Here is a 26426-nt window from a genome sequence, read left to right on the forward strand (position 1 = left end):
GCTGCAATTGCAGAACTCATTTGGCTTAGGCTTTTGAGGGGGAGCAACTGGATATTATTTCAGGATTTTATTTTATTTTTTTTTTTTTTTCTGAGACAATGTCATCAGGCATTCCCAGTAAGGAGGTATGTTAGAATATTGGGGCGGGGGCGGGGGCGGGGAGGTGTACTTTCAAACTACACCATCTTCCTCCACCTTGGTCTCCCTCAGGTCTCCAAGGAGATTCTGATTCATACCCTACCAGTTCCCTAAGAATGAAGCCTCCTTGAGCCATGATTACTGACTGGAGTAAATGATATGGCTTAGGACAGGAAAAAGAGAACCACTTGCATTGTTATTTGAAGGGTCATGGAGAAATGGACCACTTTTGACCTTTGAATTGCTTTAATGCCCACTCACTCTTGTGGTCTGAACTTCCTGCTGGCACCAGCTTCTCACTCTTCCCTGGTATGTTGTACCTGTGTTCATGACACTCCCTTTACTTGCAAGGCCCTTCAGGAACCAGATCCTCTCAACTAGAAGCAGTCTTTTCTTAAACACTTGGCACTCTATTTCCATCTTGCACCGTTTATCTTATTCTTTTGTATATTTGTATTATTTTTTACATTCCTTCTCTCTCCAGCCAGACTACAAGCTACCTGACTGCAGGGTTCATGACCAAGTCATCTTTGCATTCATTACTCATATAATTACTGCTATTAATAAAAGAGAGTAGATGTCATATATGTCTAATGAGCAAGTGAATGAATAAATGAAATTTAAATCTTAATATTCTGTGAAAATACACAGTGGCATTTTAGTTATAGCTAGGTAAACTGAGTAAATCACCAAAAGAAAATCCTGGTTTTATTTTTATAGGAAAGATATGCATTTGACTTGCAGCCACACAAACTCCTTGTGTTTACACTCAGGATTTCAGAAAGTGTTCCATAGATTTCACGAGTTTTGCAATTGTACACAGGTTAGGTGAGGGGATAAGCTTGTTCTCCAGGCCCACAAGCCTGCTTCAACCAGTGCAGCTGCACTTTGATTTATTACATAATTGACTTGCACGTAAGACTTTATCTGAATAAAGGTATTACTGCTTAAAAAGAGAAAACAACAAAAACACAAAAAACTGCTATAATTGAGCAAATCAGTTTCTTGAGGCTATACTCTGTAGTTTAGTCAACTTGGTAGATCACTGAAAAATTGACTGTGCTCAGCACAGCCTAAAATATTCACATCAAAGGAACAAAAACATTCAGACCACATTTATTTCCATTCTGAGCCAGCAGATACCTGCTGCATTTTGAAGGCCAAGGCATGAGTGTGGTTCAGAGATGGGTTAGACCTAAATGCTGAATGGCAACAGCACTTCCTTCCAAAGGCATAGGCAGCTGGAGGTTTCCTGGCGTTATTTACGTCAAGCCAGCCCACAATGTTACATCCATCTCTCTGCTGCAAACCTTGTGCCAAAGGCCTCGGCCACCATTATTGCCTCAGCAAGTCCCCCACTGACAGCAAAGATAGATCTCCTGCTTCCAGGTGCTACCACAGATAAAGTGGTTCTAACAACTAGTGGAGTCATTTGTGATGCACTTTTAATTGGATCAATTTCCTCTCCATTCCACAATCTTTAGAAATCGGATGCAATTTCATAATCAGAGCATGGGGCCTTCTCCAGGTGAAAAGCACCAGACAGACCAGTTCAACATCATTTTAATTAGCTCCTTTCCTATCCTTTGGCAGCTATCACAAGAGAGGCCAAAAAAGCACCACCATCACCACCAAAAAAACAATTTTGAGTCTCTCGGCTTAGCAGATTTTGCGTCTGCGAAAGCAAGGTAATAGTTTTTTGGCTTGCCATCAGCCCGGCACCCAGAGTACAAGATATGTCGCTTGGTAAACACCAAAGCCTGAGGAACCTTGTCACAAAGTCCCTCCTCACCCACTTCTGGGCTTCCTAAAAGCACAAGTTTCTTCCTCTGTTGAACTGTAATTATAAGGATAAAGCAGATGGTGGAGGCTGAGTTTAGAACAGGGTGCTGGTGACTATAGACCTTGGGGGCTGATTCTGTACACGTGTATGTGGAAGGAAGTTTTGGATTATCTTTACATAATAGTGCTTTTTGCTGCATTTTGACCTAGGTAGATTCGTACTACTCTCAAAGAATGCAGTGTCAGACATGGAAGCAAAGCAGCAAGGTACAACTTACCCCTCCCCTCACACCCCAAATTCCATATTTAATTAAAAGACATGAATACCAGAGATGAAGAAACAATGATCAATTAGTTAATGCTTGATAGAGGAATGGAAATAAATCCCCAAACCAAATATTACGCACTGACTTGAGGAAAATACAGAATAAGGACCAAACCGTTTTGCTTTAGCAATGAAAATGAGATGTGTCCACCTCCCCACTTTGTTGGCCCTGGCCCGTGTTGTACAGTTCCACAGACAACTCCTAGCACAGGTCCGTGGAGAGAGGTAATATGAAAAATGATGCGCTCTAGAGACTATTCAAGAACGTCTGCTGACTATATTAGCATTTATTTTTATTTCCAACTTCCTATGCTTTGGCATAATTCCAATCCACATGCTCCTTTAAGATGCAAGCGATTTCCAGGCTAAAGGCTTCGACACCAACGAGGGTCAATCCATTCTCTGTCACATCTGCCAATTACAGACCAATCCAAGATGGCACAAAACCCCCAGAGCCAAGAGGTATTGCTTCCCAAAGGGACTGTGTAGCTCCCATGGTGGCACGAAATGAATGGTCTTTCACACTGGTAAAGGTGGTCAGACCTGAGACATCATGCCACAGGAATATGATGTCTGGAGTGTCACTGAAAGGTGGGGTAGATCCCACTAAATGCATGCACACTAAACGCAGCAGAGTTGAAGAGAAAGTGTCACAGATGGAGCATGTTACAAAAGGAAGGAAACAGTGGACCAGAGTTATCAAAGCCAAAAGAGAGGAACATCAACTAGGGTTCAATACACGGGAAAATTTCAAAATTTCAGGGGAAAGAGGCTCTCTGCTGAAGCCTTAGAAGTGCCTAAGTTCTAATGAAACATCAGCTAACCTCATATCGTGTGTCCTATTTGGGGTAATGCATCTGTTAAAGCTCTAAACCTAGGCGAGGAGATAATGCAGATGAAAAACTCTAGAAGACAGAGCTTCTAAACTTCTAGGACTAGCCAGCTGGAATCAGGACACAGGCCAGGTCTACACTACAGTACCGCCAACAACCAAGGAACAGGGAAGGGAAGTTGCTCGGGGAGCAGAAGAAACTGCTATTTCCCAGCCCCTAAGGGGTAGAGTATCTTCTCAGATGGTAGCTGTAAATCTTGATGCAATGATCCCAACAGTCCAAGACCAGCAGCTGCCCCTTAGGTGTGAGGGCGATGCCCACTGGGCAGGTGAGCCCCTCTCGAATCAGGACGCTATAGCCCCCACCCTTAGGAAAGTGGAGAATTTCTTTGCGGCTACTGTCAGCCACGATGAGATCACCACGGGCATCCACACACATGCCAGCAATGCAGCGGAAATCCTCGTTCTCCGAGAAGAAGTGGCTAATCTGGCGGCCCAGCTGCCCGTCAGGGCCCACAGAGCCGATGGAGAAGCCACCCTCCAGGTGGTGCTCGTTCTGGCGATTCTCCAGATTGAGGCCCAGGCCCTGGGTGAAGTAGACAGTGCCTTCGGCGTCACAGGTGACAAACTTGGGCCGCACAGCACTGCAGAGGCAGCTGTATTTGACCACCCCTGCTCCTCGGTCAACAGTGAAGCACCAGAGCTTTCCACCTTCCACATCCGTTACCACAAACTGGCCAGATGGAAGGGCTGTGATGCCCCAGGGTTTGCTCAGCTGGCTCCTGTGGCAGGCCACGCAGTGGCCATCCAGGGTGTATACCTTGAGGGAGTTGTCATAGCTGTCCGTCACACCGATCAGCCCGTGGCAGTTCATGGCCACTGAGAGAGGAGTGAGATTGGGCAAGTCAGCCCCAAGGAAGCTCAGCACAAAGCTATCGATGCCGCTGGGGCTGCGGCGGATCTCCTTCAGAAAGCCTTTGCGGGTGAAGACTTGTATACGGTAGTTGCCCCGGTCAGCAACCAGCACTTCGCCTTGACCGGTCACGTAGAGACTGACTGGAAGGTTGAACATGCCTGGAGTGCTGCCTTTGGCCCCCATCTTCTTGAGAAAGAGGCACGGCTGGATGCTGGTGGCTGTGTCAGAGCCCCGCTGCTTAGCAGGCGAGGCCCTAGGGCTAGCAGCCACTTCCTCGGGGCTCATGTCCATCTCTCGAAACGTGACGGAGGAGGCAGCAGCAGAGGCTGCAGCCTCCACGGCCCAGGAGTCTTCCATGTTGACCGTCCGGGGCTTCCTAGCTGCCTGCCCGATTTGGAGGGGGCCGACGTGGCCGACCTTGAGCAGCTCCACGTCCTGCAGGGTGAGCTCCCGGGGCAGGCTGGCAGTGAGCGCCGGCTCCTCCTCGTCGGCTGTCTCTTCCAGCAGTGCTACGTCTGCCTGCTTGATCTTGGCCAGGAAGTAGTCACAGCGAGACACAGCCTGCACCTCGGCCACGTTGAGCAGGTCGCTCTGCTCTTCTACCACCTGACTGTTGGACTTCTCAACCTCGGCCAGCGAGCCCGTGAAGAACTTCCGGGAGCGCGCCAGCTCCTCCTGGACCCTGCGCTCCTCGTGCCCGTACTCCTGGAGGACTGCCTTGTACCTCGCCTGAAGGTCCCTGGAGACTCCTTCCAAGGCCACCTTCCGGCGCTGCAGCTCCCCCATGAGCTCCCGCAGACGGGCCAACTTCTCTCCAAAGTCCCGACGCCGCTCCTCGGCTGCTTCTTTGACAGGGAGCGTACAGTGGCCAGGAGGCTGGTGGTCCGCCTCCCGGCAGGGCTCACACAACACCACGCTGCAGCTTCGGCAGAACTGCCGGGGCAGCCGCCGCCCGCACGACCGGCACATGAGCAGCCCCACGGCCTCACTGAGCCCAGCCGTGTCAATGATCTTCAGCACCGTCAGGTTGTCCGTCAGCTGGGTCAGGCTGGTTATGCGGGTAATCTTGCTGCAAAAGGGACAGCGGACGCCGTTGATGCTACTGGCCAGTAGCTTCTCCAGGCACTGGCGGCAGATGGTATGGCCGCAGTGCAGGAGCTTGGGCCGCAGCTGCTCCTCCGTGAAGGACTCCATGCAGATGGGGCATTCCAGCACTTCCCGCAGGGCATCCAGGTTCAGGTGAGAAGCTGCCGCCGCAGCCATTGCTGTTGCTTTGAAGGGGCCTCTGCTAGCACAGCCCAGGACCGAACAGCTTAGTGTTCATGCTCCAGAGGGCTGGATCCTGCTAAAGAGAAAAGGAAGCCATTATTCCACTGCCTCTACGAGTTAAATCACTCAAGAAACATTCAGAGAATGGCTACCATCACTCAGTTCAGTCACGGACTGGTTTGGAAAGATAAACTGGGGAATGATTATGAGAAGTCTTCAGAGCCAAAACGAGACCTTGGAACTTCATTCCGATGAACACAGAGAAACAATGCATGTTTTGGAGCCGGGAACTAATAGGACCAAGGCTTGAATGCAGTGGGGGAAAAGGCAGAGAAACTGGTTTGGAAGCTATGGCAAAACTGCCTGGCGAAAGGTACAGGGAGCCTGAACTAGGGAGCAGGTGGTGGAAATGGAAGGAAGATGCATGTGAGCAATATTCCATAAGTACGATCACTAAGATTTGTTCGCTGAGGGGATTGGGGTGGGGAAGTGGTAGCGCTAAGACAGCCAAAGACTCAAGCCCGGATGATTTGAGAAATGGTAGTCCCTTATCAGGGACTTAGTTTTGGCCTGAAATACCCCCTCCTACAAGCCGTACCTGCCATGAATCCTCCCACCCTCCTCGATCCACATATGCTCACCAAGTAGAACCACAGAGATCTCAGTGCTCTCTCTGCAGCCTTATGTCAATGTCAGTTTATACCCAAAATAAGAATGAATAGATCTAGCAAGGTGAGGCACAAGGATAAATTCAGCCCTTCTTAAAGGCAAATCCTACGGCTGCACCTGTGCAGTCTTGTGATCTGCAGATGGTCAACCTTCGAGAAGGAGGAGGAGTTAGCTTGGTTTTCGGGGCAATGCAGCAAGCTGAGAAAAGCTTTGCAAGTGTCATTAATTCTTTCTCCACCCATAGAGAAGAAGGGGAGTCAGCGCGGAGATACGTGTTACAAATTTCCCCATATTTAGCTTCGTATCACAGTCTGACAGATATTCTGGAGCAGACATGCACGGTCTGTCTAAAGTCAATCCAACCTCCCTGAAATCCCACTTTCCTTCTACTGGAAAGGAGAGAGTATACATGTAGTGCTTACTATGTGCTAGATACCACGCTAGACGCTCCACATACTTAATCTCATTTAATACTCATAATGACCCTATGATGTAAGTACTATTTTCATTACCCTATTTTACAGATGAGGAAGCTAAGGCTCAGAAAAACTGGCTCAGGGTCACATGGTGCAAACATGGTAGAACCATGCAGTGCAGATATCTTTAACTTTATTTAACCCAACATTACTTCAAGCTTTTTTTTTCCCCGTCATACAACACTTACCATACTCTGAGAAATGCTGCCTAACAGCATAGAATTGTCTCCACAATTAAGAATCATGAGATTTAGCTGCTCTAGAGTGGGTTAGATTGCTCTATTAGCTGAGTGACCCACTCCCACACACCAGCCTGGCAACCTCTTATGACTCAGATCCATGCCTCAACAAAATAACACGTTACCACATACCATGAACCTAAAAGGTCTCATGGGACTATCCATGTGACTAAGCTGTGAACGCTGAATGCTTACATGTCACGGGTCTGGCTGCAGTCATATAGAAACACTGATAGAAACCTCAGCTCAGGACCCATGCAAACCTCCTCAATTCCAAACCAATAGCTTCAGTTCTCTCTTCCATCATCTGGGACAACAGACTGAGGGCAACATTTGGTATCTGGATCCAGAGCATGTTACTTTACAGTGCACAGGGACATCTGTTCTTCTCAGAACTGGCACTGCAGATCAGCTAATTAAACAAGTCTGCCAACTTGTAAAAATACCAGCAAATTCTTTCTCCAGTTTTCTGGAATATCATACCACCTCCTTCGATTAAAAAGCTTCCTGCCTCCCTGTTTAAGCCATCCACTTTAAAAAATGAATTTACTATGCCCACGTCCATTCCCCAAAATATCTCAGCTGTATGCAGCTTCACTAGGCTCTCTGAGGCAAAAGAGAATGTCAAGGATTCCTTTCCTAAAGCTGCCATGCTTTGCCAGGAAACGTGACGTCCCATCAATAAAGCGTCAGGTGTGGAGGCAGCTGCCTATCAGGCTAGGCTTCCGCTGAAAGTGGTGTTCCCAGGTTGCAGAAATGGGAGACATGGTTCAGGCCTTTTCTAGGTCTGAGGCTGTGGGAACGGCAGATACAGCCCCTCTCTTGCAGAAGGATACAGCTGATCATTACTGTTAACACCGAGAAGGATTCAGGTGGAAAGTCAATTTGAACTCAGTTTCCCTTGAAAAGACGTACGTGTGAAAGGAATTGTCTTATCATCCCAAGTCTTTAAGTTAGCTGCCCATTTTCTGCCAGCTATAAAATCTAAAACCAATCAGAATGAACCCCCAACATGTTATTTACAATTTTGGCTGCCTTCCCGATACTTTGAACATATTTCCTGTTGTGCACTTTGTACTGTCAACTCTTGACCCCTCACCTCAGCTTACTGCCCACCCCCACCAATTTCTTTGATCTCATGATTAGTACTGCGCACCCCATACTGATACTAGCCCAGCTCCGATTCAGCTTCAGGTGAGAATCTACCCCTTAAGCTGTGTTTGCTCCAGCTGCCGTAAGACTCAGGAAAATTCTGTAGTCATACCCTAGCCTGATCTAGCTGCTTCTGGCACCACTAGGCTTTCCCCAGTCTATGACATAAATAACAAGGGTAGCAGAACAAAAACAAAAACCCATGAACCTTGAAGTCAGAGAGAACTGGGATCAAATCAGCATGTCATTTACAAGTTGTGGGACAGGAAGCAAGTTATTTAATCTCACTAAACCTGTTTTCTTACTTTATAGAAGATAACTAACTTTATAGTTACTGTGATGATAATTTCTTACTGTAGAAAACGGTTACTGTGATAATAATCCATATAAAGTGCTTAGTCTGGAAACTGGTAGGTATGCAATGAAAAACTGCTATTTATCATAATTTTAGTAACAATCAGGAACAGTATTAACATTATAACAACTAGTACTAGTATCAACAAAGCATTTAGTTTACAAGCTGCATTTGAAAGGATGAAGAATCTTTCCTTTTATGGCATATAAAGGCACATAAAGATTAATAACCTGTCAGCTTTGAAGGAATTTGATTGAGGACACTAGATATCCATGTTAGAAACTGGCAAATGGATTCACAACTTCTCTTGTTCAGAAAATACCAAGAGGGGCATTAAAGTAATTATGCAATAAAAAATAGATTTTAGTAATAGCAGGAGCAGCAGCAGTGGTTGTGGTGGCGACCACCCAGCCAGTGAGAAGGAATGAACAGGCACTTTTCAAAAGGCAGACAGTATCGAAGATATCAGATAATACACTTCAAAAATTAAAATTCTGAACCTTCCCTGGAGATTGTTTTATCTGTTCTCAAAATCAAAGGATTAGAGATGACCTAAGGTTTCAAATTGCCATCCAGTGGTTGAATCCCCACCATGGGATAGTTCTCTAGATGTCTCTGTTCCCTAAACCTGTTAGCCCCTTGGGGGGCTTAAGCTATGAGCAAAACTGCAGGACTTTAAGAAATTAATTAAACAACCAATCTTTACTGAGCACCTACTATGAGTCCAGCCCCATGAAAACACTGGAGATACAATTTTGAGCAAAAACAGACAGGAACAGAGTTCACATAAAAACTAGAAAACATGTGAAACAGCACCTACATTTCCGTTCACAAGACATAAAGGTCCATCCTACTTCTTTCACAGTCCCCTGGTTTGACTGGGTTTTTCGCAAGGCTTATCACATTTCCTTTCATGACAGCTTTCTAAACTTTGTTTATTCCTCCAGCATTTGAGTGGAATGCGAAGCAAGTGCATAACCATCTCCCTGCCACCAATGGTCACTCTCCAGGAGTGGCTACAGGGCTGACTTTAAGAAAGTCAGTGAGGTCCTCATCTGACACTCACCCAGTTCTGTGTGTGGGAGAGGATTCCTAATGTTACATTACTCAGGGCATTTAAGGTACCTGCCAACAGCTAAGATAAACTCCGCAAGTAGGGGCTCATCGGGAAATGCAGGCATGACCCCAAAGCTGTACCACTATGGGACACACAAAACAACCCAGAAAGGCATGTCTGTAGTGAAAAAAAACCTTTAGCTAAAACTCTAAATCAATAATAGAGTTTGCTGGAAAAAACCAAAAAAAAAAACACTTCTCTGTCTTCCCCCAAAACTGCAGGACCTAGAAAGGATCCCCTGAATCTTCCACAAACATGTGCAATGCTGCCAATGAGACACAAAGAATATAGGACAAGGGGAAAATCAGCAGTCTTCTCGGGGGACTTCCAACTGATCTCGACCCACCCTACTCTCAGTTTGTTTCTCTGCATACAGCATATGCACATTGAACCGTGAGCTTTTGATTAAAGGATCAGGAAGCAGATCCTGGGAAAGGTACAAGAGGGGATGGGAATTTGGGGGAGACCAGTGGGAGCTGCTTAGGTTCAAGGAAATTTGGCAAAGCAATACTCAGTCCCCTTCCAGCCTCACCATCCTCTCATAATTGCTACCTCTCATAAAACTGCCATTTACTGAACGTCAGGCACCTTTTACACATTACCTCTTCTTCTCATAATAACTACGTGAAGTATGTTTTATTCCTCTTTATAAATAAGGAAACTAGGCTCAAAGAAAAGCAACCTGTCCAAGGTCTCAAAGCTGCAAAGTAGTAGAAGTGAGATTCAAATCCAGGTATGTCAACTCCCAGCCATAAAACCACAGCCACGCAAAAGAGGTATTATGGTTTCCTAGCTGATGAGGCTACCATTAGCTCTAGGCACTCTGGTTGAGAGGCTGGTAAAGGTACCTGGGAATGGATTTCTAATCTGATTGTTCCACTAGAAGAACCTAATGGAGGTCGTAGTGTCAAAGAGGCAGCACATCCGTGTGCGTGGACAATGGTCCACCTCAAGGGCCTTGTAAACTTTTGACCACCAAGCACTCTCCAGACATGAGTGTATGGGCTCTTAAGTATCGAAAAAGCCTTCCTACTAAAACTAGTATAATGTAACTTACGAGTCAGACAGATCTGGGCTCACATCCCTGCTTTGCAACTTGCTATGGAGACTTGGGTAAGTCATTTAACCTATTAGTTTTCTCATCTGTAAAATGTAGAATAGCACCTAGATTATTAGCAGGATCATTGGCAGGATTCACTGAGATAATGCACGCAATAAGCACTCAATAAGTGGTAGTTATTCGTGTTTTCAATAGATTGAAGCTGATAAGGGCAAGTACTTGTCCAAGATCACCTAGTAAATTAGCAGCAGAGGAAAGATTTTGAACTTTAAGCCTCTGATTCCCAGGGTGATTCCATTTCCATTACATGTCTTCCTTAGGGCTGTGTGTGGATATTCCAGCTAAGTCTCTGGCCTTCTGATGCAGCCCTACTATGTTTCTGAGCTGGTTTCAGCAATGCTATAGCTAGTCCTGGAGTTGACGGAGCAAATGCTGTCATTCTGTTCTAAGGGAAAGAAGCCCACAAGAGATCACTCAGAACAGGAGTTACTTTCCAGAGTATGGATGCCTTCAGCCTCGGTCCCTGCTATGAAGTGTTTTTTCAAACCAATGGCCTCCGTACCTCACCCTCTAGTCTCCTGCACCTCATCCTGTCTGCTAACCTCAAGGTCCTCTCCTTATCTACCCACTGGTCCTGGCCTAAGAGCAAATCAAGAACAAAGTCCAGGGCTACTCCCTACCTAGTCAGATGGATTTATTCCCTTTACAGTTCAATCTGATACTCAGCGATACTCACTGGGCCATCCTTTCATTAGAGGGGAATGAGCTGAGATAGACAGTAAGACCAGGCAGGCCCCAGCAAAGAAAAAGCAAGGGAAGAGAGAATATACAGGATTACAGAGATCTGAATATGAACCTACCTTTGCCATCTCTAGCTGTGGAACCTTAGACAAGTCACTGCCTAAGCCTTAGTCTCCTTATGTGTAAAACTGGACATTGTAGCACCTACTTAGTAGGGCTGTTATGAAAACGAGTAAGAAAGTAGATATGAAAATGAAATATTACTAAATGTTGAGCATTTACTATGCACCAGACATGAAGCACTCTGATTTACTTCACTGAGTCGTCACAATAATCTGTGGTGTAGGTCCTGTTATTAACCCCATTTTACAGATGAAGAGCCAGGCACAGGAAGGTTAAGTAACTCATTCAAGACAGAGCGAGATCGGAATCCAGGATATCTGACTCTGGCGCAGAGTTCAACTTTGGCAATGCTGACATTCTGGACCCGATACTTCTTTGTTGTGAGGACTGTTCCGTGTGCTGTAGGGTGCTTAACAGCGTCCCTGGTGTCACCTACGAGAGGCCAGTAGTCCTCCCCACCCCAACTATAACAGCCAAAAATGGCTCCAGACCTTGCCAGATGTCCCCTGGGGGGGCAAAACCACTGCCAGTTAGGAACCATTTCTTTAGAATTTGGCCCAGGACTAAATGCTCAATGCATCTGAGATGCCCTTTTCTTGTCTCTCTCCCAGTTCAAACACCTCATGTGGGATTAACCCAATCTACTTATATCACTGATAAGGAAAATAAGAACGTGAGATCACGTTCCACTCATCCCCTGGAAGTCTCACACACTAGCTGTCACCACAGCTTGAAGGGACAGGCAAAGGGGGGCTTGGGCAGATGACCTTGAAGAGTCTCCTGCTTTATGATTCCACTGACCACTCTCTTTCCCCACCCCACCCCCGAAGCCTACCACTTTCAGCAGGTCTGGGGTTCAGAGTGGAGTCAGTGGTCGTACCACGGCTGCCTCATGGTCAGGGATCTCTGGCTCATAATTGAGGGAGGTTCTGCCCCTCACAGGCAGTCAGGCTCCTTCAGGAGTCCTGAGCTCAAAGGCTTACGACTTTCTTGCTGGACCCCTGAACTCTGCTCAACTTCATACACTCATATACAGTTTCATACATTACTTCCAGGTCTTTGGATCCCCAGAACTCCCTTTGCTTCCCATGCAGAGACTTCAGGAAAATTCCTTCAGCGGCCCTAGACACCCATCCACGACTCTATTCAGTCTCTTAATTGTACAGTCCCATCAGTACCTCTCCACCCCACCGTTCAACCCTTCCTAAATCCCATTCCCAACTCGCCTACAATACAGAATTCCAGCCTTTCGGGCTCTACCCTGCCAGCCTCACCAGCTGCTCACTCGTGCCCTGAATCCCCCTGACACAGATCCTTTAATCTGTTTCCAAACCTCTGCAGCCTTCAGCCCTGCATCACAGTTGAACACCCCAGTCCCACACCTCAGATGTGTGCCCGCCCTCAAGCGGAGCCTCCACCCCCTGCATGCCATCAGGAATCCTGCCCCGCCCTCAAGCCCTGCTCCTTCCTCTTTTGCCCACCCGTGTCTTCTGTCGCTTCAAACCTTAGGCAGGTCTCTTCTCTTTGCCGACCAGATACTGCTTCCCGCACGAACTCAGCCCCTCATTCTTCCCCAGATTCCACTCGGGAAAACGCTTCCTCCTCAGCCATGAGGATAGCCCCGGACCCTGCTCCCTCTGACCTCAGATCTCGCCCCCCGCCCCAAAGCCTAGTGCCCCCAGACTCCCTCAAGCCTCCTGAGATTCTGCACCCCAAACCTCACCAAGGCTCCACCATTCCTTCATATTTCCGAGATTCTGCACCCCTGGTCCCTCGAGGGCCTTCAGATCCCCTCCCGTCTCCCAGATGCTGCACCCGTCTCTCCCCAGGGCCCCACATTACCTCATACCTCCCGAGATGCTGCACCACGACTCTTCTCAGAGTCCCTCTCTCCCCTCCCGGCCGCATTTGCTCCGAGCTCCTCAGCCCCGTCTCGGAGCCCCGCCGCCTCCCGAGCCTGCCCCCGCGCAGCCCCACCCCCACCCCGGTCCCACTCCTCAGATCCGGTCCCCCAGACCCTGCCATTCTGGCGTGGACCGGCCGCTGCACGCCGGCACAGCCCCCCGCGCCGCTCGTCAGCCACCGCCCGCGACTCCGGCCTCGGTCCCGCGTCCCCCACCGTCCATCCCGCCCCCTACCTGACCGCCCGCGGCTCCGACGCGTCCACCGCTGCCAGCCCACCCGCCCGCCGCGCTCTGCGCACGCGCCAACGCGCGCCCCTTGGCGGGCGCCAATTCGCAGAGCCGCCTGTCCGTCCCTGCGCCCCGCCTCCCCCCACGCATGCTGGGGCTTGTAGGCAGCGGGGCCCGAGCTCGCGGCCCGCGGCGAGCCCTCTGGAAAGAACGAGGTGTCTGGGGAACACGTAGTTCAGCTTTCTGTCCCCGTTGTACGGTTAAAGAAACTGAGGCCCAAGTTCACTCAGCAAGTCGGGAGCTAAACCAGAACTCACGTGTCTGACCCCAATCTGTGTCAACCCCTTTGCTAAACCATGGCCTCCAGGAGTGTTCCTCAGCCAAGCCTTGGCACCCCTCAGAAAGGCCTCGCTCCACCTCAGCTTTGCCATCTGAGAAATGGGCCAAGGAGACAATACAACATCCACTCTGGGGCAAGCACAGAACCTGGACGCGCTTGAGAAGGTAGCTCCTCGGGCCCCTCAGTTCTCCCTGTGACACACCGCAGCAGCCTAGAGATAAGCTTATCTGATGAACAAATTGCTCTCGTGAAGGATTCTTACTCCTACTCAGCTGGGAGGCCGACAGCAGAGGTAGATAGGAGAGCACACTCTACATCCTCTGTAGAAGCTACCCAGGAACCCAAAGCCAAGTCTCGTTTGCGGGGAGCCAGGAGGGGTAAGAGTCTTCGCAGGTAAGCGATGGTCTAGCCTGTTGGCAGGCGAGGACCCTGGGTCGTTTGGGGCCAACTACAGGCTCCTGCAGGTGACCATATAGTATACCTTAGGAGTAGGAAGGAGTTTGAAGGAGGATGGGCTTGGATGTGACATCCCGGGTAGATAATGTGACCCTTCACGACGATAAAACAACAAACAAAAACAATAACGAAACTGTCTGGCTGCAGCTAAACACTTCACGTGCATAGTTCACTTAGTCTTCATAATCACCCTGTGAGATAAGCAACTGATGCCACCGGTAATTGAATAACAGGGCCCCAAGTTGATAAGATTGGAACCTGATTCTGAGAACCCACACTCTTAACCTCTCGGCCCTTTTTGGGGGGGGAGGGGGCTGCACCATGGGGCATGAGAGATCTTAGTTCACCGACAAGGGATAGAACCTGTGCCCCCTGCAGTGGAAGGACGGAGTCTTAACCAAGGGACCGCCAGGGAAGTCCCTCTTTATTTCTAAATGGAGATGAGGTTTGCTATAGGATTAACCGAGATTATTAATATATAGTGGTTTGCATTTAGCTAAGGGTATGCTCACTGCATGCCCAGCAAGTACTTGCAATTTGATGATTTCTCACAAAGCATATACCAGGTTGGATTTTAATTACCCACTTCCCTGCAGTTGTCACCAGTGGGCTGTGAACTCCCTGAAGGACACTGCCTGCTGGTTGTCATCTCTGTTAGCACTGTGCCCAGCATGCAGAAGTTGCTGAGTGAGTCAGACTCAGAAATGTGACCTTAGGCAAATCACATCCCCTGTCTAACCTAGAGTTAGTCCAGCTGCAGAATGACTCAGTGGGGTCAATCGAATAAGAGTGGACCATTTTTTGAACACTAGCAATATACCAGACACTCCATAGATACTGTCCTATGTCACAATGAATCTTTTCAGCAATGATTCAAGTAGGCATCAGTAGCTTTATCTTACAAAAGAGGCAGCCGAGACTCAGCAAGATTAAATGGCTTGCCTACAGTCACCTTTTGGGAAATGGCAGGGCTGGAGTACAAATCAAGGTCAGTTAGGCTCATGACATGCTCCAAACCACCGTCCAAAGACTGCCCACGTTTTATGGCACCAGCTGTCTTTCTATTGATACTTTATTAAGTAAGGTTTGTTTTTAAGCCTCAAAAGAGAAGAGAGATGATATTTAGGAATTCAAGGAAAATGAGGCAAATGGTGCCTGTCATTATGACCACAGATCATGATCTTGTCAAGGCAAAGACCCTCAGGTGAGCTGTTCTGAGTAGCATTGCCAGCAAAAAAGAGGGACTGCCGTCTGCCCTGGGTTTCTGCCATGTTGGAGACTTAGTGCAGCCTGTTTCACCAGAATGGCAAGGAGCCTCTCTGGACAGAAGCCTGGGGTTCTTCTACCAACCACTGTGTTGCAGGTGGGGGAGATGGGAGAGTTACTGTCAAACTGTTTATTCCCAGCCTTGAGACCTCACTTCTACCCCCTTCTTAGACAAGGTGGGGAGTTAGCACTCTGTTTGATGAAAACCACAGTTACAAGCACAAAGTCTCAATTCAGGACTCATCATTTTTTTTTTTTTTTTTTTTTTGCGGTATGCGGGCCTCTCACTGCTGTGGCCTCCCCCGTTGCGGAGCACAGGCTCCGGACGCGCAGGCTCCGGACGCGCAGGCTCAGCGGCCATGGCTCACGGGCCCAGCCGCTCCGCGGCATATGGGATCCTCCCAGACCGGGGCACGAACCCGTATCCCCTGCATCGGCAGGCGGACTCTCAACCACTTGCGCCACCAGGGAGGCCCCCATCATATTTTTTTTTACTGACCTTTCCCCTATCATAGAGAGGACCTAATGGTACCCCTGACAGTCTGGGGATATAGTCCAATCGTGCTTTCAAACAACAACAACAACAACAAGCTGTTTCTTTTCTCTTAAAAAAAAATCTGTTTGCCTTTAAAAAATGTGTAAATTACTTACCAGTTAATTACCATGCTTCCCACAAAAATCTCAGAGTAAAATAAACACCCTGGGAAAATGCACGTATTTTAATCCTGTGACTTTGCATACCCTTGACACATGATTAGTTTTCCTCATAGACGGAGACATTTAAAAAATACTCTTTGGGGAGTACTTTATTTAGCATTTTACAATAACTTTTTTTTTTCATTTAACATTTAAACCACCTGTATCAGTTTGCTGGGGCTGTAGTAACAAAGTGTCACGGACTGAGTGTTTTAAAACAGAGAAATTTATTCCCTCACAGTTCTGGAGCTAGAAGTCTGAAATCAAGGTAGCAGTGGGGCAAGGCTTTCTCTGAAGTCTCTAGGGAGGATCCTTCCTTCCTTCTTCCAGCTTCTGGGGGCCCCAGGTGTTCCTTGGTTTATGGTAGCATAACTCCAGTCTCTGCTTCGGCTTCACATGGTCATTTTCTCCCTGTATGTCTCTGTCTTTCCATGGCATTCTCCTCTCTTTGTGTGTCTGTGTCGACTGAAAAAAATGCATAACCTAAAAGTTGAGAATTATATTTTATTTGGCGGACAATCTGGGCACTTAAGCCCAGAAGACAGCCTCTCAGATAGCTCTATGGGACTGCTCCCAAGAGGTAAGGGAGGAGCCAGGATATGTAGGAGTTTTGCAACCAAAACCAGGTAATCTGCACATCAAAAGATGACTGTTAGTTAAAGAAAACCAGACTTTTCAAGTTAATGAATTTAGTGCTTTTTTTATTTATGAGAAGATGCAAGAGTCTGGGCTGATTGAAATCATTCCTTTGATATGCACCTTAACTATCTGGGGCCAGTATCCTGCTCTTCTCCATCCTGAAGCCCCTCAGGATGCACAGGTGGGGGTGGCTTCAGTGGCTGCTGGCTTGATGGCTGCAACATTCTTTGTCTCCTGATATAGGCGACATTTTGCATCCATACCTGTGTCTTCTTATAAGGACACCGGTCCTATTAGATTATGACCTCTATGTTACCCAATTAAAATTCCAGTATGACGTCATCTTAACTAATTGCATCTGCAACGACCCTATTTTTAAATAGAGTCACGTACTGACATACTGGGGGTTAGGATTTCAGCATATCTTTTGGGGGACACAGTTCAACTGATAATGTCCCCCTATCAGCTAAGCATTGTTTTCTCCATTTACAAATAAGATCTGTAGTTTAACCTCTCTTTCATTCCCTTTAAAATGGCGGTAACAACAGCTAATTCACAGCACCGTTGGGAGCAGAATACGATACGGGTGTTAAGGACTTACATATTAGGATATTGCCTAACATGCAGTAATGTCCATTGCATTGCATTTATTATTATTAAGTTTGCTTATTAAGTCCACCATTGTGTGGTAGAGGGCTTCAGAGTCAGACAAACCTGGGCTGGAACCGCAATTCCACCCACCTGGAAGGTTTGGGGAATAGATTAGAAGATGATTGGAAGTAATGCTTAGTAACTTGTTGCAGCTGACAAGCTGTGTAACCTTGGGCAGCTTACTTAGCCTTTCTGTACTTCACTTTCCACCCCTGCAAGATGGGAATAATAGTAGTTATCTACCTCATAGTAATGTTGTAAATTTTAGATGATTTAATAGATCTAGTTTTTAGAGCACTTCCTGAAAAAGTGCTCTATGAATGATAGCTATTAGTGTCGTTATTATTATTATTACTATTTTGACAAATTGTTCTCTTTTCCTTCTCATATTAGCAGCTGAATTCTGAGGAGAAAGATAAAGGTCTTGTTTATGGAAAATAGGATAGAAAATCTAAGGAGTTAAAACTCGAATGCCTCCTAACCAAATTTGTCTGAGTCTGGAGATTTATAACTGCTAGCATTTCCATGAAACAATGGAAAATTATATCTGTCTATCTGTATTACTTATCTATCACGGAATAACAAATTACCCCCAAACTTTGTGGTTTAAAACAACACACATTTCTTATCTCACAGGTTCTGTGAGTCAGGAATCTGAGCACACCTTAGCTAGATCTGCTTCATGGTCTCTCACGAGGCTGCAATCAAGTTATTGGCCAGGGCTGGGGTCTCCCCTGAAAGTTTCAGGGAGGCGTGGTTTCCAAGATCATTTAGGTTGTTGTTGGCAGGTTTCAGTTCTTTAAGGGCTGTCGGACTGAAGGCTTCATTTCCCTGCTGGCTTTTGGCTGGAAAGCGCCCTCAGGTCCTTGCCACAGGAGCTATTCCAGGACAGCTTGTTTCAGCAAAACCAGCAAGAGAGAGGTCACAGCCTTTTGTAACCTCATCACAGGAGTGGCATCCCCTCAATGCTGCTGTATTCTGTTGGTTAAAAGCAAGTTACTCAAGTGGAAGAGATGATAACAGACAGTGTGTATCAGGAGGTAAGATGATCACAGGCTGGTTTCGAGGCTCCATCCCTCCCACCCACCTTCCCCCTCTCCCTCTCCCCACTTCCTCCCTCCTTTCTCTTCTCCCTCCCTGGGTCTTTCATTCTGCTTATGTACATATCTATGTACATCTTACATAGATATCTTATCTTACATCTGTCAGTCATTTATCTGCTTTCTCCTGAAACTCTGACTCCAATCTCTGTATGTCATACTCAATCCCTGTGGGTTTCTCAACCTAGCCTATACTTGATACTTAGTAAGTACTCAGTAAATGTTTGAATTCTATTTAAATTTACAGCATAAAAGAGAATTTTTTTTTTTTTTTTTTTTTTTTTTTTTTTTTTTTTTGTGGTACGCGGGCCTCTCACTGTTGTGGCCTCTCCCGTTGCAGAGCACAGGCTCTGGACGCGCAGGCTCAGCGGCCGTGGCTCACGGGCCCAGCCGCTCCGTGGCATGTGGGATCTTCCCGGACTGGGGCACAAACCCGCGTCCCCTGCATCGGCAGGCGGACTCTCAACCACTGCGCCACCAGGGAAGCCCAAGAGAATTTTTAAAGTCAACTTTATCCATCACCTAATATAACCATTATATTGATTATATTTATGTAAATACTTACCAAGTTTCCTTTTAGTCTGTTCATACATACTTGTGACTGTGCTGGGTCTCCAACATTTTTTTTTTAAATATAAGGTTTTATCTTTTATTTACTTTATGGAAAAATGTTTGAAATCATATTTTTCTGGCCTTTATGGTTGTCAAATTGGCTATATAAGAATTTGTCAAGTTGACAAGCTCATCTTTAAACATTTAACCATCACAAGGAAAACTGCATAAATGTCCTTTGTGCTTTCTTTTGTTTGTTTGATTTATTTCCTTGTGCTGATATGGAAACAGCTGGTTTAGGGTTTTTTTTTTTTTTTTTTTTTGCGGTACGCGGGCCTCTCACTGTTGTGGCCTCTCCCGTTGCGGAGCACAGGCTCCGGATGCGCAGGCCCAGAGGCCATGGCTCACGGTCCCAGCCGCTCCGCGGCACGTGGGATCTTCCCGGACCGGGGCACTAACCCGTGTCCCCTGCATCGGCAGGCGGACTCTCAACCACTGCGCCACCAGGGAAGCCCTGGTTTAGGATTTTGAATTTTTATTTCAATATCATCACATTTACGTGCATTGGCCAGATCCAGTTTGTAGTGGTTTGAACTAGTGTGGATAGTCAAACTGTTACTGAACCAAACTTGGGTCCACTTGACCACAGGCAGTAAAGCCAATCTACTGACGCTGGGTTGTGGTGAAGCAAAGTGAAGCGTTTATTTCAGGGCACCAAGCAAAGGGTCCAGGTAGTTAGTGCTCAGAAGGCCCAAACTCCCCAGTGGGTTTCAGGGAAAGGTTTTTAAAGAAAAGGTGAAGGAGGGGGCTATGGGGTGTGTGATCAGCTTGTGGACAGTTTTCTAATTGGTTGGTGGTGAGGTAATCCGGAGTCAACATCATCAGCCTTCTGGTTCCAACCCACCTGGGGTCTCTGTGCTTCTGGGCAGCATATCGTTAACTTGTTCCACCTGGTGGGGGTTTCAGTATCTGCACAACAGCTCAAAGGATACAGCTCAGAATATTATCTGTAGACCTTGAGGAGGAACTAAAAGTACTGGACTTTGTTTAATGGCTAAATTATTATTATTTTGTCTTGCTTGCTGTTTTCCTTTCTTTCTGCATTTTCTCACTTCTCTGATTAAATTTACTCTTTGGAACTCGGAGAAGGCCTTAGGAGGCTAAAATTTTTATACAAATAAGAGGCAGGTGGAGGACATGACGGGGTGGGGATGGAGTGGTGTCTGTTCTGGGAAGGCCCCATAGGATCCTGCCTGGTTACAAAAGGTCAGCGGTAATCAAACACTGAGTAGAGACTTGGTAAACGTTAGTGGCATTGAAGGCTTGCTCAGAGAACATTCCCTGTGCAGTGTCACCAACCTCAGCTCGACTCAATGCGAAGTGAGGGCTACTGGAAGCTTTGCCATGTGCTTCATTTCTCCTAAGCCCCACATATCAACCCCAGTCCAGATCTCCTGCCCTCTTGGCTCCAGGATTTCAACAGCTTTCTCTTTATCGTGGCTACCATTACCCTGTCCATCCATCGGTGTTTTTTTTGTTGTTGTTGTTTTGCCCACACCATGCACCTTGCGGGATCTTAGTTCCTGGACCAGGGGTTGAACCCAGGTCCTCGACAGTGAAAGCACGGAGTCCTAACCCCTGGACCGCCAGGGAATTCCCAGTTGATATCTTTTAGGACTGGATGGCAGCAGACTAAGAGGCAGTCTCCTTTCCCCAACAGGCCTCATCACCTTTACCCACATATTCTTTTCATGTCACTGCTATCCATTATTCTAATTTAGTTTTCCAAAGGTAGGAAAATATTATTGCTTTTTGAAAAAATTGATATATAGTTATTTATAATGCATAAAATTTCATTATATGTTCTGAATTGCATTTAGAGGATACTGAAAATAAAGATGTATTTTTCCCCGTATACAAATTATAGACCATTGAATTCTATCCATGGGCTTAAGAAGCACTGGCTGAAGTATACAGGCTGTCCCATGTACTTCCTATGGCATATATCAAAGGCACTTAATGTCTGATTTTTACTTTTAGTGAAGTTCAAGTTGATCAGCAGGTTCAGGTGCAGCGAGTCTGATCCATTCATTAGAACATCTCCCATCAGCCTTTCTACTAATGGTTTTAGCATTCATCGATGATAGCTGTCTATATCTATTATCTTATTAGAGATTACAAAATGGTAATTTTCTAATTCTGTCATTCTTCCTGCCTGTATTAAATGCAGTACTTCCATAAAGTAAATTGTCGTTACCCTGAAATCCAGTTCATGATAAAATCTTGACTACTACTTGATTCTTTTACCAATTTTCAGAATAATGAGCTGGTCTCTTAGCCATCCCCAATGATGAGCAATGAGCTTTTGTTTGTTTTTTCCAGTTTGAGTTTTGGCTTTGGTTTTGGGTTTGATTTGAGGAATGTTGTGAATTGTAGGAAATTTGTTTATCTGATCTATTTTAATCAATCACAGTCATTGTTCACTTTGTTCAATGTTAGGCCAGCGTGAGCCCCTCTAAACTGGTCTCCCTGTCCTTTTGAAATGACCACATTGGTCTTTGGCAGCTATCTCGCTTTTGGGCACAGCAAGACTTCCCAGGCTCAGCTTGTACCATACCTATCCCAGACTTGGAATAAGGAATTTTTCCAAGAATCTTTTGTTCCTTTTAGGGGAAAATGATATTTAAAAACAAGAGTCTGGGTATTAAGGGTATTTATTGCTGTTAGGTTACCATACTTCTAGGCTTTTTCAGTGGACAGAGCTATGAAATGTTTATTTTTTTTAAAGAGAAAAGCAAATCATTAGTGTATATGATTTCCAATAGAAAGTTCAGTATTTTTCTCAACTTCTTTGACCTTATAAACATGAGAGACAAACAATTCAGGAATAATCTTAGTTCCTAATGATGGTAACATGTTGGCTTGTCTGCTATAGCCCACAGTATACATACAATAGTTTCAAAATAGCAATACCAGTATTACAACTAGCAGTGAGTCCATTAAATCTAGTTTAAGATTTATTTGCAGAACATTTTTTTTTCTTTGGACTGTTTCTCCCTAAGCATGTAAAATCAAAATACTTCATTTTAAAGCCTTTCAACATAATTATTTTCTCTGTGTAGTTATGCCAACACTTTGATATATAGCTGGATATATACATTTAAAATTTGCAGAGATTGTATTGTCTTTCTTTTTTTAAAAAAATAATTTTTTGGTTGCGTTGGGTCTTCGTTGCTGTGCGTGGGCTTTCTCTAGTTGTGGCGAGCGGGGGCTACTCTTCGTTGCGGTGCATGGGCTTCTCATTGCGGCGGCTTCTAGTTGCGGAGCACTGGCTCTAGGCACGCAGGCTTCAGTAGTTGTGTCTCGTGGGCTCAGTAGTTGTGTTACACGGGCTCTAGAGCACAGGCTCAGTAGTCACGGCGCACAGGCTTAGCTGCTCCGTCCGCGGCATGTGAGATCTTCCTGGACCAGGGCTCGAACCCGTGTCCTCTGCATTGGCAGGTGGATTCTTAACCACTGTGCCACCAGAGGATTCCCTGTCTTTCTTTTTTGATTAAAAAATATCCTGTAAAAATTTGATGTGGTTCCAAAGCTAAAACTTATAAAGCAAGATTCACTAAAAAAAATTCTGACTTCAGTTTTTGTTCTCTTGACCCTATCTGCTCAATCCCCTAGTAGGTAACAATTTTTATTAGTTTTGGTTAATTGTTTCAGTGTTTCTTAATAGGTATTATACATATTATATCTAACTCTTTACATATAGGTAGATATGATATAGATAGATATAATATGATTACATATTTTTTGTATGTATGTGTCTATACTCCCTCTTTCTTATACAAAAGAAAGCACTATAAATACTGTTCTGCATTTTCCATTTAATAAAACGTATTCTGATTACTCCATATCACATATAAAGATTGCCCCAATTCCTGTTGAGAATATAGACTCCACTGTGTGGATGAACCTTAGTCTTTTAACTAATTCTCTATTCATTGTCCATAAATTATTATTTAGGGGTCATGCTGCTTATCACTACGATGTAATGGGCAAAAGCAACAGAAATTGTCCATTTGATTTTCAGAATTTATAACCTAAATCTCCAGCAACATAACATAGTGGAGGCAGTTTAAGATAGCGGGAACGTGTTTAGAAGTAGGATAAGTCAAATTAGAAGCCTAATTCTCCCTGATTTCACCTCTCTGAGCTTCCATTTCCTCAACTTTAAAATACGATAATGCAACCAAACTCTCATTGTTATGATTTATATAGAACAAACGAGACAATGTATGCAAGACAAATAATAGTACCTCTGGCCCGGAATATGTGCATGTAAAATCATAGCTATTATTAATATTAATTTTACTGATTTTCTCAGCGATAAGACAGAATCCCATATGGGTCTCAATCCTTTAATTTTTTAAAAAATCTTTATTAGAGTATAATTGCTTTACATTTAATTTTTAAATTTAAAAAATTTTTTTTTATTTTTGGCTGTGTTGGGTCTGCATTGCTGCACACAGGCTTTCTCTAGTTGTGGCGAGCAGGGGCTACTCTTCGTCATGGTGTGTGGGCTTCTCACTGCGGTGGCTTCTCTTGTTGCGGAGCACGGGCTCTAGGCGTTTGGGCTTCAGTAGCTGTGGCTCGTGGACTCTAGAGTGCATGCTCAGTAGTTGTGGTGCACGGGCTTAGTTGCTATACGGCATGTGGAATCTTCCCGGACCAGGGATCGAACCCGTGTCCCCTGCATTGGCAGGTGGATTCCTAACCACTCCGCCACCAGGGGAGTCCCTCAGTCTTTATTTTTATTTTATTTCTATTTTCATTTAATTTGATCTTTTGATGGGTAGGCTCATTAGTCCCTTTTCCTGTCCCTGGAAGCACAGCTACGAGGAAGAGGGAAGCTAATGGGAGAAGTAACTCACCCTGGACATGTTCTCCAAAAACATTGCCTATCAGCGTGTTTAAAGGTGACCTTTTAACCTGAGTATTGTTAAGATTTCAGTGAATATGAAGACTTAGAAGTGTGACAGCAAAACCCCTAAGAAAGTGGTCAGAGGGAGGCAGTTTCTTTTCTGATGGCACCAAAGCCTCCAACTGAGCCATCCCAAGTTCATACCCTCCCTGACGTTTGAACCTGGCAACCTCTCACCAGCCCCAGGTGGCCTGATTTGTCTTGTTGGCCTGCTTTGCTGCCTCAAGGTCCCGTCTAAGCAGGATCTGGGAGTCTTCATCTCAAGCAGGCCATTAGCATCTCAGAGGCCTCTCACTCCCTAAATCCTGTCTAGGAATGATTCCTTCTGGGCATTTCTTCCTTGATCCCTAGTCTAAGAAACTACTGGAAGGAGGGGGAAGGAACTGAGGAGGAACTCATTTTGGAATCCTTCCTCAAGGGGATAAGTTTTGAGTACAGTTTTTAAGAAAGAGGAGGAATGGGATCCCAGGGAAGAGAAAGCAGGCTTCTTTTTAATGATGCTTCTGCGCTTCATCAGACAGAAAAGAGGCTTTGAAGTCAAAGCCCGAATGCCTAATGGCCTTTGGCTTCAGTGTGTCACCTCTCAGAACCTCTGTTTCCTTGGTTGTAAAATACGGTTATAAAAATTGTAATATTCCTAGTCCAAAGCACTGTTGTGAGGATTCAGTGAGATTTACAGTGTCTTGTGTTTGGCAAAGAATAGAAGCTCAGGAAATGTGAATTTCCTTTCTACCCTCTCCCCTTGTCAAGCACTTGTCCCACCACCTCTTAAAAATGAACGAGGTTGTTATAATAATACTAGTAATAGTAAGAACGGAAATCTCTGGAGAGGCACAGGCGTACATTATCTTAAATTCTTACAGTAACTTTTATTAGTGGTGATAATAGCCTTATTTTATGCATAAACAAGCAGAGGTTCCAAGAGAGGAAGTAGCCTGTCCATGGTCACACCCAGGGCCTTAGCTAGCCCATAAGTCACATTCTGCATGAATTAGGAAATGGTGCTCCTCTGCTTGGATTCAACCCTGTGGGTACAGACATGGCCAGTGGAGCTGAGACAGGATTCAGCCCCTCACTCACCCCCTTGCCTTGTCACTGTCGTGCAGTACACAGCTCGCATAACTGTACACAGAAGCTCTGGTCAAATGCATAGTTTTAATCAAACTGAAATTCAAACCCAGATCTGACCGACATTCGGACCACATCCTTTCCAACACTACCTGGCAGTTCATCTCTTCCTGTTTCCTTTAAGGTCCTGCTCCATTGTTTACGTCTTCTCTCTGCCTTATCTCCGTCTCTCCCCTTTCCTTCTCTTATGGCTTTTCCTTCCTAGCTGATACACTCCATCAAATCTCTGCACTTAAGTACCGTTAGGATTGAAACAAATCATTATTCATAATATCACCCCCACCCCATACCTAGCTCCAAAGCTGGCACTGGTAGGCCTTCTAAGTAATGCTTGTTCAGAACCCCTGTAGTCATTACGCTAGGCTTCCTTGTATCATAGCTAAGCCTTTACTCTCCTTGTTGCCCTCGGTGCCTAGCAAGTTGCTTTGCCCACAGTAATCATGCTTTGGCATGAAAGAACTGATTTTTCCCAAGAGCAATTGTCTTAAGCAGACACTAGAGGGCAGCAGACGATCACACATGGCCTTTCGTTCACCTTCCGGTTACTGGCCACAGCCCACCTTGTCTCAAGAGGCAGGAGTCAATGATACACTGCAATGCTGACTGCTCCCTGAACAGCAAGAGCGATGTAAGTCAGGGGGAGGCGGGGGCTGAGCATGCCTTAGTCTGTGGGAAGAACCACTTTTGGGCCCACTGAACTGCACTGGGGTTCTTCACTCCGCCCCTTACTTTAGGGCAAATAATACAGCAGGACCACATGGCTATTTTTGTGCTTTTAAAAAATATTTAAATAATTCTAATTAGCAAACAAAAGACATCAGCCACTACTGGGCTGCTGGGCATTAACCACGGGTCCCTCTCCCTGCCCCACAGAGAATATGACCTTCCTCAGAGATTGACTGGCTGACCCTTGAAACAAGTATCCTCTCGTAGGTTATACTCTGTCACTCTGAGCCTCAGTTCCCTCCTCTGTAAATGGAGACAACAATTTCTACTTTGTAGGATGATAGCAAGGTCTATATGAGATGATAGATGCTGCGTCTTTCCTTTGATGCTCAGAGCAGTTCAATGGGGAATTAGTGTCCTCATTTTACAAATGGGAAAGCTAAGATTAGAGAGATGAGGTGACTTACCCAGAATTCAGAATCAGGTAGTCTGACTAAATAGCTTTGGACTTAAGCTTTCAATTCTACCCTTGTCTACTATGTTCCACCAAGTAGGAAGCGGACAGTTTAAGGAGATTCCTGACAGTGTGGTTAAAGCGCCAGCAGGTTACAAGGGAAGCTTTACAGATTCA

At 45.8% G+C, this 26426-nt stretch overlaps 2 protein-coding genes across 10 annotated transcripts in view; one reads left to right on the top strand and one right to left on the bottom strand.

Annotated features, from left to right (window-relative positions):
- Positions 1–26426, top strand: part of ASTN2 (astrotactin 2) — a 927905-nt gene that overhangs the window by 697118 nt on the left and 204361 nt on the right. The gene's annotated exons all lie outside the window — the stretch shown is intronic.
- Positions 825–13398, bottom strand: TRIM32 (tripartite motif containing 32). 6 transcript variants are annotated; one of them, XM_060101919.1, is made up of 2 exons: positions 13333–13398; positions 825–5335 (listed from the first exon to the last, which is right to left on the bottom strand). In XM_060101919.1, exon 2 carries the CDS (start codon positions 5254–5256, stop codon positions 3295–3297), a length of 1962 nt encoding a protein of 653 aa, XP_059957902.1. In that variant the 5' UTR covers positions 5257–5335; positions 13333–13398; the 3' UTR covers positions 825–3294. The 6 variants fall into 6 exon arrangements, with proteins under 6 accessions (XP_059957902.1, XP_059957903.1, XP_059957906.1 ...); XM_060101920.1 differs by having other exon boundaries at positions 825–5338; positions 13333–13392; XM_060101923.1 differs by lacking the exon at positions 13333–13398 and adding an exon at positions 13037–13123 and having other exon boundaries at positions 825–5338.

This window comes from Mesoplodon densirostris, chromosome 6 (assembly GCF_025265405.1).
Source record: "Mesoplodon densirostris isolate mMesDen1 chromosome 6, mMesDen1 primary haplotype, whole genome shotgun sequence".
NCBI lineage: Eukaryota > Metazoa > Chordata > Mammalia > Artiodactyla > Ziphiidae > Mesoplodon > Mesoplodon densirostris.